Source organism: Rhipicephalus microplus, chromosome 8 (assembly GCF_043290135.1).
Source record: "Rhipicephalus microplus isolate Deutch F79 chromosome 8, USDA_Rmic, whole genome shotgun sequence".
Classification (NCBI taxonomy): Eukaryota; Metazoa; Arthropoda; class Arachnida; order Ixodida; family Ixodidae; genus Rhipicephalus; species Rhipicephalus microplus.
Window position 1 is genome coordinate 46629243 of NC_134707.1, and position 17799 is coordinate 46647041.

The 17799-nt window shown below is 43.0% G+C and overlaps 1 protein-coding gene across 1 annotated transcript in view; it reads right to left on the reverse strand.

The window, feature by feature from the left end:
- Nucleotides 1-1190: 1190 nt before the first annotated feature.
- The window catches only part of LOC119165384 (trypsin 3A1), a 67714-nt gene continuing 51105 nt past the window's right edge, over nt 1191-17799 (reverse strand). Inside the window, exons 6-9 of the mRNA XM_075871709.1 lie at nt 10876-11014; nt 8188-8305; nt 2988-3139; nt 1191-1661 (exon numbers count right to left, since the gene is read on the reverse strand). Coding sequence (XP_075727824.1) covers nt 1437-1661; nt 2988-3139; nt 8188-8305; nt 10876-11014 — 634 coding nt within the window. The 3' untranslated portion in view covers nt 1191-1436. The remainder of the gene's footprint in view (nt 1662-2987; nt 3140-8187; nt 8306-10875; nt 11015-17799) is intronic.

Here is a 17799-nt window from a genome sequence, read left to right on the forward strand (position 1 = left end):
GGAGCTATTGTCATCCGGCGCAAACATAGCAAATATGGATTCGCAGCACTGGAGTCTACAGAAGCCATTGCCAGCCATGTTGAAGTGTGGTCATGTTAAAATGCTGATGGCTGTAAATTAACAGTATTACAATGAACAGATTGGTGCACAACATAATGCAATATTTTTGACCCAAATGTATCATCAAGATAAAAGAAAAAAAATACCTTCTAGTCTCCGTGCAGCTATCAACAGGGCTGACGTGAAGAAGGCAAAAAATGGGGATCAGTACCATGTCCCCTTCTTTTCTTTTTTTTGGCTGTATTAGTCGTGGTGTTGGCGACGATTACTTTTTACCAAATCCACTGTTTCTACTACATCCCCTCCTGTCATCTGGTTTATATTTGATTGCCTTTTCACGCCACAAATATTTCTGTAATGAAGGTACAGATTCAGGGTACTCAAATGTGTAATGAATAAGGCACTTCCTAGCTTTCTTCAAGTAATAAAAAATGGGAAGCAAATAATGTGTAAATGTAGCGGTATACGTCACAGTCAAGCAGAGAATGCATATCTTTCCAACTCTGTACGCATAATGAAACTTTCCATGATATAAAATTCTCTAAACGTTCCGTATTGATCCCATTTTACATTACCAACTTCCACGAGAAAAAAATGCAGGGTGGATATTTCGGTAACGAAGACTCAACCAACCGTTTTTTTCTGTACGCAAACAGTAGGAATGCCGATTCCATTTTACCGAATACCGTTGAAAGTGTCGTTTTTGCTGCACGTCACAGTTCAAACACTACCGCCATCACTCTTGCTTGTTGAAGCTGTCGTCTCAAGAACATTTGCATACATAAATAACTACCTTTACCAACGCGCCGAAAGTTGTCGACCTTTGGTAATCACCTGGCTTGCTCCTGCAGGCTACAGATGATGATTGCCATTCATGCAGTGATCAAAAACACACAAAAAACACACGTCCACACATACACACACGTAAACACATGAGGGGGAGTTTACTCACAATGTTTTCGTCTGGACTCTGCACATCGGGTCAGTGTCTCTTGGAATATACGAAGCAATATCGTATTGCTGACACATAGCGGTAGGAAGTACACGAAAGTTTAGGCCACTGAAGGATCATTGTCGCTCTGAATTGTTAGGCCACGATCAATTTTGTGAAGGTGCATTTGTATCTTTTAAAATTTTACTTATACAGACAACACTCTCCAGATTTTTCCGTCGCAGAAGGTGGACACGGGCACTATCTTTGAATATGCAACCTTTATCGGCACGTGATTCGTGTGGCGACCATTTACTAACCTGATCATTTTGAGCGTAAATTTCTGTTTTCAACTAGGTAAATCTTGCCGACACTCTGCAGCATTGTCTCATTTGTGTCATGAGTGGCTAAAGAAAGGTACGACACGAGTGCAGTGTTGGAACGCTTAATAGTCGAAGTTGTCATCGCTATTTGGGTTTTCGCCGGCATGGCCACGGCGCTCCCACCTCGCGCAGTGGCTGAGCACCTCCTTGATCCATTGTATGTAGGGGTCCACGCGAGTTTGCACACTCGACTTGTAATCCTTCCTGCAGAAAGTGTACGAGGCAATTCCAACTTGCACTGCCCGTTTGCCACCTGACTGACGCGTGAGAGGACCTCCAGCCAAACCCTGTAAAAGAGAAAACAGAGATCACTCACAGAAGGCGTTAATCTATTTCGATCACCAACGGCTGCAACTTTATGAAGCCAAAAGCGTGAAATCTCAAGTTGTGTGGCTCATTCGGCGAATAACGGCAGGTGAAAGAAGTGGTAATAGGGCCCTCGTGACCTACGCCTCTAAAGGCGTCATGTTGGGAGGTCACATTGTGTTGTCGTAATGATGTTACTGATGCATTAGTTTGTGGCCACATCATGACAATAATGTGTCATCAAGTGATGACATCGTCACAGGAAACCCTTGCTTGGTCGACGGTGGCTCAGTTCCAGGTGCACTGGTTCGGTGCTGAGTGGTTTCAACGCGTGATACCCTAGGTGTGTGAAATCATTTTAGGGGCAGACAGCCATTTTTCACGTTGAAAGATAAACACAATTGACTCAGAAAAACAGGATTAAAGGAAATTAGGTTAACTTGGGTTTATTTTCGTGTCATTTTAGGCGAAGGCATAAGTGGCCGCCCGTCTTTCGTCTTGGCGCTGTAACGCCCTGAACGTTTACCACATCTTTGAAATATATGCTTTATTATTTGATCATGAAGTGATTTCACGTGCACGTGAACACACGTGGCATATAAATATTACGCGCTGTGAAAACTGACAATGACATGATTAACTAGAAGGGTCTGAGCAGGAGGGTGTTCACCAAACGCCTGGGTCATTGAATATTCTCAGTAGCCGCATTGTTGTTAAACAAAGAACTTGCTAGGAAGAAACAGTGAACATTTCTAGCTTGGTTAACGGAAGATGCTACTAGTCTGGATTAACCCTTGTTGCCTTTACTCGTCATCGTCGCCTGTTTTTTTCCCGCTATACTCACGAAGCAAGCCGGCCGGCCCTGCGAAAATTCCTAGAGATTCCTTATTTGCCAAAGTACCGAAAACTGCCTCCTTTCCCGGTTGTTTCTCACACGAAGCTGGTGACTTCCGTCAATTTCTTCCTTACTTGGAACATTTACAAAACAAAGTATGCCTAGGTAAGTACATTAGTCAAGCATCCTTCAGCGTACGCGACGCGCTTTCCTCCTCGCGCTAGGGTGCCACCGTTTGTGAGCGGGGGACTCGTTTGACCATGTGCTGGCAAAGCATTAGGAAGAACATGGCCGCCGAAAACGAGCATTAGCCAATGAGGTTTCTCAATGGTGCTTCAATGGTTATCTGTACTTGAGGAAAAAAAACAGGAAAATTACTACGGGATTCAGGCCCCACCATTTTGTCCCATAGCGACAGGCGTTCCACGTTGTGCGGGCATCGAGGAAAGCTAAAAAGAAAGAGCTTGCTTACCTCCATGGGGTTCTTCCCATTCGACTGCGTGCAGAAAAGAAAACGGTGCCATTTCATATCGCGGACTTTTGGCAGTTCGATACTTTCGCTGCACTGCTCGAATGAGACAACATTCGCCGTCGAATGGTAGAGGAATTTGTAAACTTGCTCATCTGAAAGAAAGGAGCAGACGTTATCGTGTTACTCTCAATTTTCAGTTTCCATGGTTACGCCCAGATGCTCTTGAGTTCGAAGTTACACACACAAATATAAACACGGGTCGTTAAACGCTACCAGCCTACTATCACGTGTAATCCTAAAGTAGCGTAGCCCTGAAAACTTTTGGCCATTCCAGTAAGTATGCTTGGCACCCCGCCCTCACCTCCCCAGCCGTTTACACGCAGCTATATTCTAACATTTGAAAAATTGTAGACGATGTGGTCAGCAAACAAAAGCCACGAAAATGGCCTTGAATGCCTTAGTTTAACGTCACCTTAGATTGGGAACAATAAAGCAAATACACAACACACAACCTAGTTCTAGTTGTAAATAGAAAAAAAATGGCGGAAGGACAAATAAGTTTCCATGTTGCCTACGCACTTCGAACCGGAGAGTGAATAAAAATAAAGTGAGTAATAGCTGCGAAAATTTACTTATTGTATGAAACCATTTACCGGTATGAACTCAACGAAATGCCCATTATTGTCAAGACACACTACCGAAAATTTATATTTGCGTGTATAAAGGCCCTTGCTGAGAAGGTTAACGAGCATGCTTCAAATAACGCGTTAAATATTTGATTGATATGTGGAGTTTAACGTCCCAAAACCACCATACGATTATGTGAGACGCAGTAGTGTAAGGCTGGGGAAATTTCGACCACCGGGGGTTCTTTAACGAACACACAATCTGAGCACACGGGCCTACAACGTTTCCGCCTCCATCGGCAATGCAGCCGCCACAGCCGGGATTCGAACCCGCGATCTGCGGGTCAACAGCCGAGTACCATACCCACTAGACCACCGCAGCGGAGCACGTGCGTGAAATACATATGCTATTTGTTTATTAAGTTTGATTACTTCATACGCTCGAAACGTGGTTACTGTAGTGGGCTCGGCAAAGGAAAACATTGTGAATTTTGTAAAAACCTGCTGCCTTATTACTTATGGGTTGAGTTACTAGTACATCTAGTCACTAGTACATCACTAGTGCGAAATAAGTGTACACCCCAAAAGGATTAGCAGTACACAAATAGGTGTAGCCATATTCAAATTAAGAATAAAGGACTCTATTTCAATTTTCTCAGCTACACAACAATGATCATGTGAATATATAAGGATTCTTTCAATACATTTGAGTATAAAACATTCTGCCCTTTACATATCTGCTCAAACGTAGAAAATTCCCGAGAAATCTTCATATTCAGGATTTATTTTCAGCTGAGAACCTAAACACTCATGCAGGAATCTATACTTCTCATGTATGTCCACTATCGCAGTGTTGTTCGATTTTGAATGCCTTCACTCTAACAAGTGGTGAACACCAATGAAAAACTGGTTACGTGTGATCTGTGACAAGTGATGTGAAATGAAAGTGTCTAAAAATAGATCCCGTGCACCCAGGAAGCGTGCACTTTTTTTGTTAAAAAAGCTTTTATGTAAAAGAATTTGTGCGTTTAAGTCTGCGTTAGTTGATTTGAACAAGTCGCAAGGAAACTCTCCACAGGAACAAAAACCCCCAGTCTGAGTAAGGATTCAACGCGAAACAACCTTTTGCCCATATAGACATTGGATAGACCTAAGGCGTCGCGACCGAAGATTGCTTGAATAAATATTGCCTTCAACCTTACTCCACACATTCACCCATCTATTGTCATGGCCAAAAGGTAAACCGTTTACAGCAGTGGAATAACCTACTAACCGGCCCTGTCTTATCCTGTTCTTCCCACCCTTTACTCTCTGCTCTTGTCTCTCTTCCTTGTTCTCATTCGATGCAACTCATAATGCGATATATTTTGAATGAATATGTCATCAACCGACGACATGGACACGAATTCTTGAAGGTTACCCAGTGGTGGTAGTGACATTTCGAAACTAACTGACAAAACAAAAGAGATGTGTAGCTTGATATGTGAAAGGGTTCTTTAGCAGTATTATGCTTTCAGCAGAAGGTTCTAATGTATGCAGACATATTTCATAATATTACGAGATGCAACCAACCAACAAGTGGCAGATTAAATTGATAGAGATCATTCTATCCACCTCCATTTTCGTTGGTATTTAGCGACTTGTATTTTAATAAACTTCGCACCAATTACCCAATAACTTAAGCTGACTTGATATGACTTTCCTGTGAATTACCGAATATATGAACCGAAAAATACTGTCTCCCTGTGTTATTTGCGGAAAATAAATATTTTCGATCAGAATCTTAATCGAGGATATGGCGAGTATATTGCTAATGGGCTAGGTCTGATCAGGCCGGCAACCAATAATATTGACCGAGTATAGCATACCGTTTCGATAGTATTCCGGTCTTCCTCTTCCCTCGTAACTAAAGAACACGTCTGATCTCCCTCGCATAAATATCCACTGTTTCATCATTGTAATTAGCTATATCCTTGACATCACTAAATGATCAAAGTTTATTGACAAGACGCTTGATCTAACTGACGTAAATAAGTAAGTCGAGACCCTGCTGCAGGACATGCAGGCAGTATTTGGTACAGTATCCAATGTCTGATCTCCTGTTGCCCTCCCGCATCAGTGGCGTAATACTTTCTTTAGCCTACAGCAGTTTCAAGAAGGGAATGAAGGCTTGGCACTGAAGGACAGCGTTGGGAATGATAATGTCATTATTGCGCGCACAGCGGACGGATGAACGGGTGGAAGTGGGAGACAAATGCAGCTCCAGCTGTGTAACTGAATTATAATTATTCTGGGTAAACGCACCTGGCAGTTTGCACGTGCTGCATCAAAACTGCCTTTACAATACACCCCACCGTGGTGGTTCAGCAATCATGGAGCTCGACTCGTGATCCGAAGGTCACAGAATCAAATCATGGCCACGGTGCATGGTCACATTACGGGAGGGGGAGGGGGGGCAAGTGCTGGAAGCCCGTGTAGTTACACATAGATGTGCGTTAATGAATCTCTGGTGGCCCCGATGTCTGCAGCCTTGCACTACGGCGTGTTCTCATAGTCAAATCTTGGTTTTGGCACGTAACTTCCGTACAGTCGTATAATTCATTTTGTTTGGTGCAAAAAAAGGCCGGATATTTACCACAAGGTTGCGGAAAGCATTGGGAAAGCTACATTTTTAATAATATGTGAAGTAAGGCTATCAACTCTCTCCTTTAACATAACACCTAGCTTTACTCAAAAAAAAAAAAGAAACGCTGGCAGTACAAACTACGGTCGCTCAGTGAGTGAAGCGCCCTTATTGCTTTTTGAGACTTCCACGTTAACATTGCGATGAGTGCACACAACACTGGCAGTAGGCGTCAGCATTACCACTGTGACGGACGAAACTGAACTTCACAGCAATTAGTGACTCTATTCAGTATAACTGTGTAGTGCATGTTGTTAGCACGTTTTTGGAACTGGCGGAAAGTCTCAAGTCAAGGAACCCTGAACACCCAACAAAATACTCGACATTTTCTTGTGTCCTGATGAATTTTAATGTGTGCCACTGACTCTACAATACTGTGAGTTTTCGGTTGATCACCTGCATTGAGCCTACCCAGTTGGTAGTTGGTCGAAGTACACATGCCCTGCATGAACCACCAAGCCTGTGTCACAGAACGAGCGCTAAAAATGAGCGTGCCGCCAAATTCTTGCGACAACGGGCGGGAGAAACGCCGCGAGGTCAAAAGAAAAAAAAAAGGAAAACAAGCATCCAGGGCTCCCCGGGCGCGCGACGCCTCTCCTCTCGGAAGCGGCGAAGCGATGAACCTCCTCACCCCACAGCGGCGGCCGGGCAAGCGCTCGATTTTTCCAGAACGAAAGGGGCGTGGTCATACCGAGTTGAATCATCCTCCGGGGAGGGCATTCCAACCGTCTCACTCTCCCCTCAGCCTTCGCCGCGTATCGCGCCGACGAAATGACGAGAAATTTCTGGAAGGTGGCGCGGAAGGTATTTAATCGAGCGGCCGAGACGAGAAATCAGGAGGAGACGGAAGTGAGCGCCAGAGCGCGTAGGGATTCCGCCGTGTAGTCGGCGAAGTTTTGGTCCGAAGGGACGAGGCCGGAGGTGAAGAGGATTTCCACCTGAGGGGTGACGACTCGAGCTACCGGCAAGAGTGTGTGTTTACCGCTATCGAGCGGAGACGCGGGGCAACAGCTGCGTGTGTGAAGCCGACGTGTTCCGGCGAAGAAGTTGAAGTTGGAAGAGTGGCCAATTGAAGACGGGAGGTTTCCTGGAAGAGAAACTTCGAGGGCTGCGGAACAACAACAACGCTGAACTTTGAGTGAGTGATTCTCGGAAGAGTATCATCTAGACTTTGGTTCCAAGAACTTTGGACTGAATAGGTTTTCTATCGCTTTAGTCTTTAAGTGTCTTGGTTGTTCAATGCATGCGACTGCATTGTAGTGCGTATTGTTGTCCGTGTCCGTTGTTTCAAGTGTGGCTGATTGTATTGTGTAGTACGTTGATTGATTGGTTTGATTGGGGACATATTGTATGCAACTATTGTGGAGTGTGCATTCTTGCGTATTGTTTTCGATCTGCCATTTTTGAGAATACAGTATTTGTTTTGTTTATCAACTGTCGGCTCTGACTTGTTCTTTGGACCACAGCCGGCGTCCGCTGGCGCGCCAAAAAGGACCACTTCTAAATTGTCCACGCTTTCGTGGTGCGGTTCGGGGAGCCGATACTTCGACTCTTGGAATTAGCCCGGCGATCGCCTCCCTAATAAGCGGGACAGGTGTGACACCTGTAACTGCCTCTCCCCCCGCGGTACTGTTATCTAACAGCACATTTCACTTGACGAAACGTACCAGCCCTATGGCTTTCTTTGTAAACATAAACCCTAAGCAGCCCCTTCACACACTTGCATGCACGTAGATGATACGAGGTTTGGACGGAAGGTATCGATTAGAACTTGATATGAAACATAATGGCGACGGCAAAAAAAATGCAACAGACGTGTTTACCTACATGTAATCGTCATAACAGAAAGATATGATAACAGCAACAAAAGTGAATAAAACTCGAACCTTACCTTCCATTATGCCCCATTCAGGTGACACCAGTAGGGCGCCTTCACGTATAACTTGTTTTTGTTGGTTTGGTAAACAGACTGGCCTCACATACTCGTCTAAGTGCAGCGGCTCTTCAAGCTTTGTGTACGAAAAAGTGATTTACACAGTAAGAAAGCAGAATGCCAGAGAACAACACTGTAAACATGCTCCCTTTGTTTCATGCTTCATTGTTTTCTTTCTTTTAATATTTTTTATATTTAACCAACACAGTTTGAACCTGTGGTAAGCGTTCATGACTCAGTCAATCCCAGCAGCTCTCTGTTTTCTTCAATTGTAGGTTACGCCTGCGTAAACAATTCATTTCTATTGTTGCCAATGTGTTTTTTCCGCATTTTCAGTAGAAGGAGAGGAAACATTTATGGGCAGAAGGGTGTTTGGTGGTGTGGGGCTAGCTTGGTACACAAGTTCTGTCTTCCAGTGCTTGGTGTCCTCAGCCAAGGACATGAGAAGCAAATACCACCCAGCGTACCCTGCCGATCATACTCATCTGATCGTCAAATCTATCGCTGAGCAGCAAGTCTTCCCACACCTCCACACTCGCTTTTTCATTGACGGACAACCATTAATGTCCCGGCATGTCCATGTAACATGCGTGTACGTTTCAGTGCATCTATTATGGGTAGGTGGGCTGACCCAATTAGGGTAAAACATATAGGCTAGCAGGTCTAGCATACATATGATGGACGAACTTTTTTTTGTCTTTGTCATTTACAACTTTGATGTAAAATGAATTAGTTTTAAAAAATGGCCACACAGAAGCAGTGCCTGGTCGATGCATCTCAACATGCCGTAGTCGACAGTTATTGCCCCTGCGACTCAGTGAGGGTTCCTAAGAATCAAGATAATGAGTATATCAGGCTCCGTTTAGCCGAATCACGCCGACGACCACAACGAGCTGCATAGAAAGCTCGACGGAAGATCAGCCTGATCATGGTTCGCTACCTGACCGAGAACATAAAAACACATGGCGAAAAAGCCTTCTTATGAAGGTGCCGCACACAATTTTTTTATGGTGTGGTAGCAGAATGTCCAATTTTGTTTTCTGATGTTGCCCCGAGCAGAGAAAAACTTCATGATTAAAGTGTAAAAAGAACCCACCCGAGGTGGTGACACACTTGATCAGCGTATTTTCTTAGTACAAAATACAGATATAGCATTCCGTTCCGACTGTTACGCTTGTATCTGTGCAAACATTGTTTTTTTTTTATTAGATATCCACCATTTGAGATAGCATCTGAGTGTTACAAGTTACATCGTGCATGTGCCTTCCTGCTTGTGCAGCTAAAGCGTTTTCTCTTGCCCGGTGCTGTTGTACATTGCTGAGCTATTGTTATCATTATGTAATAAACTTTCCTATGTATATAGTAAATAAAAAAACCGTAAACAAGAGTCGTGTGTTAGAATTGACGTTTCAAGAGGTAGACTTAATTTGTTCATCTCCAGAGGTGGGTTTTTTAGTGCTAGTGTGTATGTGCTTCGTACACATTCCTCCAATCCAAACAAAGGAGAGCGAGAAACAATTCCGGAAATGATATAAAGTTCATTTTTATCCACACTAGCGGAGACATCGTCTACAATATCGAAAGTGCTTATTCTCACAAACGATACACTGACGAAAGAGGACTGCCTGTTATTGTTGGGATAAACGGATATCGCATGAACACGGCAATGAAACTACGGAAAGCAGAGACACAACATTCTAATGTAGCAGGTCATAGCTTCGACAATTTCAAGTTTGCAAACTTAAGTCAAACTTCCGGCCAACGAGAGACAAAAATATACTGGGTCATACCTTATTCAAAAGTTCATTATTCAACAGCTGGCAGGTGTAAATATTTTCAAGGGGCTTTTGAATTCACTCTATATCGTACCTACACAACAAAAAGCAATCAACGTTCAGTCCTCCTTCTAAAAATTCCTAACCTACCATTGTCATTGTGTGAAAAGCAGCGGAAACGAAATGACGATTAGCATAATAAACGCAGTGCTGCACGTTGTTCGTTTCGCTGTGTGCACTGGGTTTGTCACAATGTTCACGTAATAAATAAGCCACTTAACAAACCTTTGTACAATGGTTAACTGGTCCAATCTCTGACATGCCGGGTTAAAAAAACATCCATGCATCTCACCTTCCACTTTTCTCTTTTTGTTCTATTCACGGTATACCTTTTTTTTCTTTTACTCACACAATTTCGTCTCATCGGCTTCTCCCTGTTCCACACCCAAGACACAGTTGGCATTTTTCCTCTTCCGTTCAGATTGAAGAGAAAGGTACGAATCACACACACAATGGTGCTGAAGAAATCAGTTCTAGCCTTGAAAAATGATGACCGTCCATCAAAAAGTCATCTTCAGGACACAATCGCTGTTTACGGATTTTTTTCACCCAACGAATGTGAGGGCGGAGGCATCCTAGTTAGGCAGAGGTAATCTGTCTTTGTTCTCTTCAACGAAAACAATCGTTTTTGTGTGAATGAACAATGCATGCATTAATAAAATGAAGAGCCTTTCATTTATCTCGTATACTGTCACTCTAAGCATATATTAGAAATACAAACTGCATGTTCCACTTTACTATCGATATTCGCAAGCCTGTAAACAATGGCGCTTGTTTTTGTCAATTTCAATGCCTACAATCACAGTCTTACCATGATCAAAGCGACGTCGTTCACCCAGTGCTCACTGTCTAAATATGGGTGATAGAAAACGCTTTTAGCCGATAGGTACGGACCTGTCTGAGCCACTGTGAAGTTATAGTACACCTGCACAAGGCTCGGAAAACATGCTCTGAAATGAGACAATGACATATAAGTTAATGCACGCACTTTCTTACATAAACGTGTGTCGTCATTTCACAGCTGACTACCATCACATATTCGTATTACACAACCAAGTATAGGACACGCCTTGAATGCACAGGCCTTACTTCGCCTATAGGCCTATATACGAGAAGTGTTCGAGCAATTGCCATGCGGATTACGAATTGAATTGGCACGGTTCTTTGTGCGTTCTCCTTAGGTACATGGATTGCAAAAGCCACTGTTTAACAGGTACAAGCTTTTACTGAAGATCTCCGTGACGAAGACCTACGTGTCATCGCTGTGTGGAGGTCTTCGATTAGCCTAATTGGCACACTCCTCACCAGATTGAGAAAACCCATCAGCTCGAAGCGAACTGTTGCAGATACCTTAGAGGGAATCCATGCGAGCCCTAGCTAACATAGTGAATTGCTGTGAACGTCATCTAAGGCAGTCGAAGCTTGATTATAGGTGGTAGCGCAGTCTAAGGACATGGGCAAAAGAAGGCACGTTTCAGAGAGCACAGCGCTAACTTTCGACAACAGTTTGCAAGCCGCCAATCCCTCTATAGTATATGTACTCTCAGAGCGTCATACGTCACATAAGCATAACTCTCACAGCCAGAAACTGTAACCTACACGCATACATCAACGCATGACACGCATAACAACTCATGCCCTTAGTCTGCGGTTTACCATTAATTATCATGCTATAGACCATGCGCACAAGCCCAAATCGCCACCCTCATCAGCGAAGCCGGCCCGCATTCTGTGACAGCTCACAGTTGGATGACCTTCAGGGCATGCGTGGTGCGGACGCTATGACATTAACTGGCACGGAAAAATTCAGCCAGAAGCCATCGTCATCATGATCAAACGTCGTCTACTTTTCCTTTTTTTGCCGTCACTGGCTGCTGGCGTTTATTATATTTTCAACACGTCGTACATGCTGTTGTGCGTGCAAGCGTGTCCCTTTCTCCCTCTTTCCTTCTTTTCTTTTCTATTCTTTTCCTCTTCTTCTTTTGTGTAGGGTAGTAAACGGGGTGCAACCTCCTCAACCTCCCTGCATTTTTTTGCTTTTCTCTCTCTTCCTATAACAGGGTAGCTTTTTAGGCCAAAAATGCTTTATGACCCGTTTTCAGATAAGATCATCACAATGACCCGGCACATGCTCCCTTTGTTATCTCCTTCATCTTGTAGCTCGTTTCTAGGACACATGCGCCGATATGAACAACGCAGGTTCCAATAGCTTTGATGGGTAACATAACGAGTACCCCTAGAAAGAGAGACAGAGACAAAAAAAGGAAACAAATGAAAAAAAAAACAGGGAAATATTTGGCACTAAATATTTCTTGATGAGCTGGGATTCGAACACATGGATGCACAACTAGAAGGTGAGGGTCGCGATACGCGGCTGCAGTTTTTAAGCGAACAGTTGCCGCTGCGAAGGATAACTATGATAGCCAAAGTTCCGAGTGCCTTTCAAAGCCTGGCCACATGAAATCACTTTTCAGCTTCCTCAAAGGCAAAAAAGTAATCCCACAACCAACAGACTTCGAATCGATAGTTTTAATGCCAAGTGAGTTGCCTACTTCTCTAGAAAATATTGCTTAAGGGCTGGAAAACCGCTTCACGGCTGCTCACTTTTACCACTCGCCGTGTCCTGTTAAAAGCGATGACTTTGAAGAGGTTACAGCGTCAGAAATAGCACAAGTAGTGAAAATATGGCCCGATTCCACTTTAGGTCCTGATAGAATAACTGCATCGGCAATAAAAATATTCCATAAAGTATCACTTCAGGATTTACTTGCAATAGTTAACCACTCCAGTAGACATTCGTGGATTCTGCCTGAGTGGAGCATTGCGAAAATTATTCCTTTATACAAGAAACTTGGAGCTAGGTTTACTTTGTATAACATTGGGCCTAGCTCACTCACATCCAACCTAGTAAAACTAATCAAAAGAATTTTACACATTCGGATAGACATCTGGTTGGACAAAAACGCAATGTTAAGCCCATGTCAAGGTAAATACAGGAGGAGCTGCTCCATTTGGTATGTTCATGGTGATTTGGAAAGAAGGATACAACTAGATTATTCTAAGAAACAGATTACCGCCTTAATAACTTTAGATATTGCAGAAGCTTATGACAGTGTGGAACACATTATACTAATAAATTCGCTAACGTATGTCAGCTTCGCAAATTACTTCATGACATTGATTTACTCGTTTCAAAAAGATAGAAAATTCTATTGCTCTCAATCTGGCGTGTCGTCTTCAAAGCATAAACAAAGCAGAGGTCTCCCCGAATGTTCGGTACTGCCACCATTACTATTTACATTTTAATGTGCACAATTCTAGTGCAACATGATGTACAGCTGTACGTATACGCTGACGACATCGCATTTTTCGCTACAGCTGCAGATATACCTGCACTATATCAGATGCTACAGTTTTATATGGACGCTCTGGACACATGGTTAGACGACATTAATCTATCATTAAACATCAGGCAAAGTGCAATCGTAGTTTTTTTTTTCGGTAAGTATTCTAGTGCTGATTTCACTACTTTACAGGCAGGACGTTATCACGCTGGTGAAATTGATTAAATACTCAGGAGTGGCTCAGACTTAAAACCTATATTGGAGTTCACACATAAAAATATGGCAGCTAAAGGAGCATGGGCGCTCAGGATGCTTCGTAGACTCAGCAATAAACGTTCTGATTTACATCGTGATGTGCTGGTCATGATATATTGTATGTATATTTGCCGATATTGAAGTTTGGCAGTCTTGTTTTCTGGAGTACCCGCCTAAAAAATTAGACCACTGGTACTACTGCAACGCGAAGCGTTACGTTTATGTCTTGGGCTTCCTAAATCTGTCGCAAATGATATTTTATATAAAAATGCGCGCCTGACTTCTTTTCGTGCTAGGTTCCGAATACTAGCAGTTCCTGCCTTCCTAAAAATATATGCATCCCCACAGAGGAAGTGACCATATGGTTTCACTAATGAGCTGACGTCCTATTTTAACCAACAGTGGTCTGGATTAAGGCGTCCACAAGTCATTGTCGTACGCTCTTGGAAACATTACAAGTTAACCTTCGTGAGGTACTGGTAATAAGAACGCCTATTCAAACATCGAAGATAGAATTGCACAATATATTTCCTAATTATTGCAAAAATCTTTCCAGTATATACCTAAATAGCATTTTAAAAAACCACCTGGCAAGATTGGAATAAGGATTGTAATAGCAACTGATGCTTCAGTTTGTGAAGACACGCCAGGAGTCAGAATCACATCTCCAGTGTTGGATTGGTCTTTTTAGATTTGTTTACCCAATTTTACAGCTATTTATCAAGCGGAATTACGTGCGATTTTTTTGGCGTTACGGAAATGCCCTCAATAAATAACAGAGGTCATCGTTCTTTCAGACTGCCTGTGTGTGTCATTAACTGCGCCTAACATGTCTCATGCTTCAATACGACTCATTTTCTTGGTTTGGTTACCAGGGCATAAATGTTTAACTATCAATGAATATGCAGACGCACTCGTAGTAGCCTCACATAATTATCCCTTAACTATTATACTTAATAATATACGCTAACATTTATCGCTGTGGCACGCTTCGAAAGAAATGTCATATCAGATCATTTTGAAAAATCTCGCTGGGCAACATCCTATTCTTCTTATCTTAAGCACCACTGAAAAAAACTGATGGCCCTCCTCTAGAATGGCTGAGTAATCAATTACGAGACTACGATGGCGAGTCCCCCCGTGAATTTTTATCTACACAGGTCTAGTCTGGCACAGTGTCCCTTATACCTGCACTGCAACGAGAGTGCATCCCTTCATCATTTCTTCTTAACATGCAGGTTATATACAAATCAAAGGAAGCGACTGGTAGAAGAATCTCTCCGTAGATTGGCTCTAAATTTATCCCTTCTGGCGCTCTTTTCTTTGGAGCAACTGAAAAAGAATTTACCAATAGGAAAATTTGCGAGGCCGTATGCGATTTTTGAAGGGAACAACACGAATAGAATGTTAAGCTGAGGCATAAATTCACTTTATTTCGAACTATATTAGCTTGCTCATTTTTTTTAATTTCCTTCTACTTATTATTTCCAATCTATTCTTTATCAATTGGTTTTCCGTTTAAACATCACAATATAAATAACCCGGCTGGAAAAACAAATCAATCTCACAAATGAGGCACCGTCCACTTCACGGCTGATCTTCCGTGGTGGGTTGCGACAAGACTCTTAGGAAGACCAACTAACCAAGCATTCGGCTATACAGGTACACAAGCAGAGTTTAGCATAGTCGTGCCTGGTATAGTGTAGCAATAGGGTGGAAAAGGCGAAGTGAGCGTTAGAAGTGAACAAGGAAAAAGGTGGTAAAGGCGGTTCATTGATATGAATTATTTGTGGGGTTTATTGGTTTAATGGTACGTGGGGTTTAAATGAGAGAATACAAAGCAGGAGAAATAAAAAAAATACAGGACCACGAGACAAAGATTCAACTAAAGCGGCAACCAAGCGGAGAAACAAATGAAGGAAAGATGAAGAAAGATAAATTGCAATGAAGAGAAAGAAACACACACAGATAAATAGAAATAAAAGTACACAAGATATACTTAGGGTGGGAGCAGACCAAATAGAGGTGGAAAGAAAACAGAGAGAAGCAGATTTGTTTGGCCCTCGACAGGTGCGACCTAAATCGACCATAAACTCACTATGACCACTCGAAGACTGTGCGGTTAAATGTGGTTGTTCTCGCGTGGGCCCTCTGGAGGGCCATTATTAGAGAGAAAATTACAGAGAAACTGTGAAGATTGTCTAGTCTCACACTGCCTTCACGCTGCGCACCCTTACCGGAAAACTTCTTTATTTTTAACTGCTTAACTTTTAACTTACACCACACCACCTTAGTCATGCGATGACGTAATGCGGTGAAGTCATCTCTTGCCATTATGTTATTACGTCATGATACGTTTTGTTATTGCATCATGTTACGTCAAGATAGTGTGTTTGAAAAGTTGTCACATTATACTGACGCCGTATACGACGTCATCTTTGCGTCACCTGCAATAACGTCATTGTCGTCCCCGCGAACGCCAACACTCACTTTCAGCATTGGCTGAGCCCATAGAAATTCCTAAAATTAACTAGATGGAACTCTGGCAGCGTGATCATTCAACCATTATGGGAATGATGTGTAGTACACAAATTACCCTGGTCTTCACACTTGCTGGTTTCGGACGCACTTCTGGCTTCGCTTATGGCTGAGTTTTAGTGCTTGCTTTGATTAAAATAACGGGCCATTGTGAACTTTGTGACCCCATTTTGATCAGAGAGCCTATAGTAGGGTGAAGTAGTGGAGTGCAAATGCTGAACATTTGCTGATTGTCGTTTCGTGACAAAGCAACTCTAAGCGACGCAAGTTTAAACGGAACCAAAAGAATGAAGATTAGACAGATTTGTGTACAACCCATCGTTCCCTTGCTGGATGAAGCTCCTTGCGTTGCTGCTTCCATAGACACTAGTGCCAGACTCTAGTGTGCTTATAGGTAACTCTATGGATGAAAATCCTAAGGCTCTCACCTTGATATGTGATTGTTGCAAATGCATTCCATGCTTTGCAGAGATGTATCAGTGTCATCAATTCAGGTGGCCTGAAGATATTAAGTTACATGGATGCAAGCTAAACTGTGTTTCACACATGAGGCGCAGTGCGGCGGAACCAAAGTGAGAAGTTCACTGATCCACGACTTGACGTACGACGCAGCTCGTCGATTGGTTTATATCCTCATCATGACGGCCTATGCCATCCCCTCCCTATCAGGGAGAATGGTGGCGAGGCCACTCGGGAACTTGAAATCAGCTGAAACCTAAATTTTAACTTTTGTAAATTCCTTAATATGGCATGAATTTGCAACATTCTGGCGGCAGCATGTTCACAAAGCAAAAGTGCACAAATTATTCCTTATAACAGTTCTTGCTCCTCGGGGTTGTCTACCGGCCTTTGAAAGAAGTGCGCAGCTGGGTAGCCTTGTTTGTGTCGCTTCGCTTTTTTGCCTTTCTTTCTCTCCTTTTACACTCTTATTAGTCCTCTTTCTCTCTATTTCTTGTCATTTGACCCTCTCTCTTTATCTGTCTTTTTTGGTATTTTGATGGAGAAATATATTTACCATATCCCTCTCCATATATTCCGGAGAAACGTTTCTTGGACACGTTGGCTAGTATCCATCCTTAAAACAGCTCAACGAAGTCAGAAACAACAGGACAAACACCGACTCGCCACTAAAAAGTTTATGAGAAGGAACGCATATATTTATAGAAGATGTGACGCGCACACCGATTTCGTTGAAATTAAAAACGGTGATACCAGGTATGTGCGAGAGTTTGCTGCATGTTATTCAAAGCAACGGGTCAGAAAAAAAATCCCCGCTTAAGAACTCCGCATGAATGATTCACCAGCGAATGCTGAAACTTGTGGCTCAAGTAATTACCAGTGGGTTCAAGCCTGTGCTGCACGGAAACCTTTCACAGTGATTGGATTGATTAATTGATTTGTGGGGTTTAACGTCGCAAAACCACCATATGATTATGAGAGACGCCGTAGTGGAGGGCTCTGGAAATTTCGACCACCTGGGGTTCTTTAACGTGCACCCAAATCTGAGCACACGGGCCTCGACATTTCCGCCTCCATCGAAAATGCAGCCGCCGCAGCCGGGATTTGAACCCGCGACCTGCGGGTCAGCAGCCGAGTAC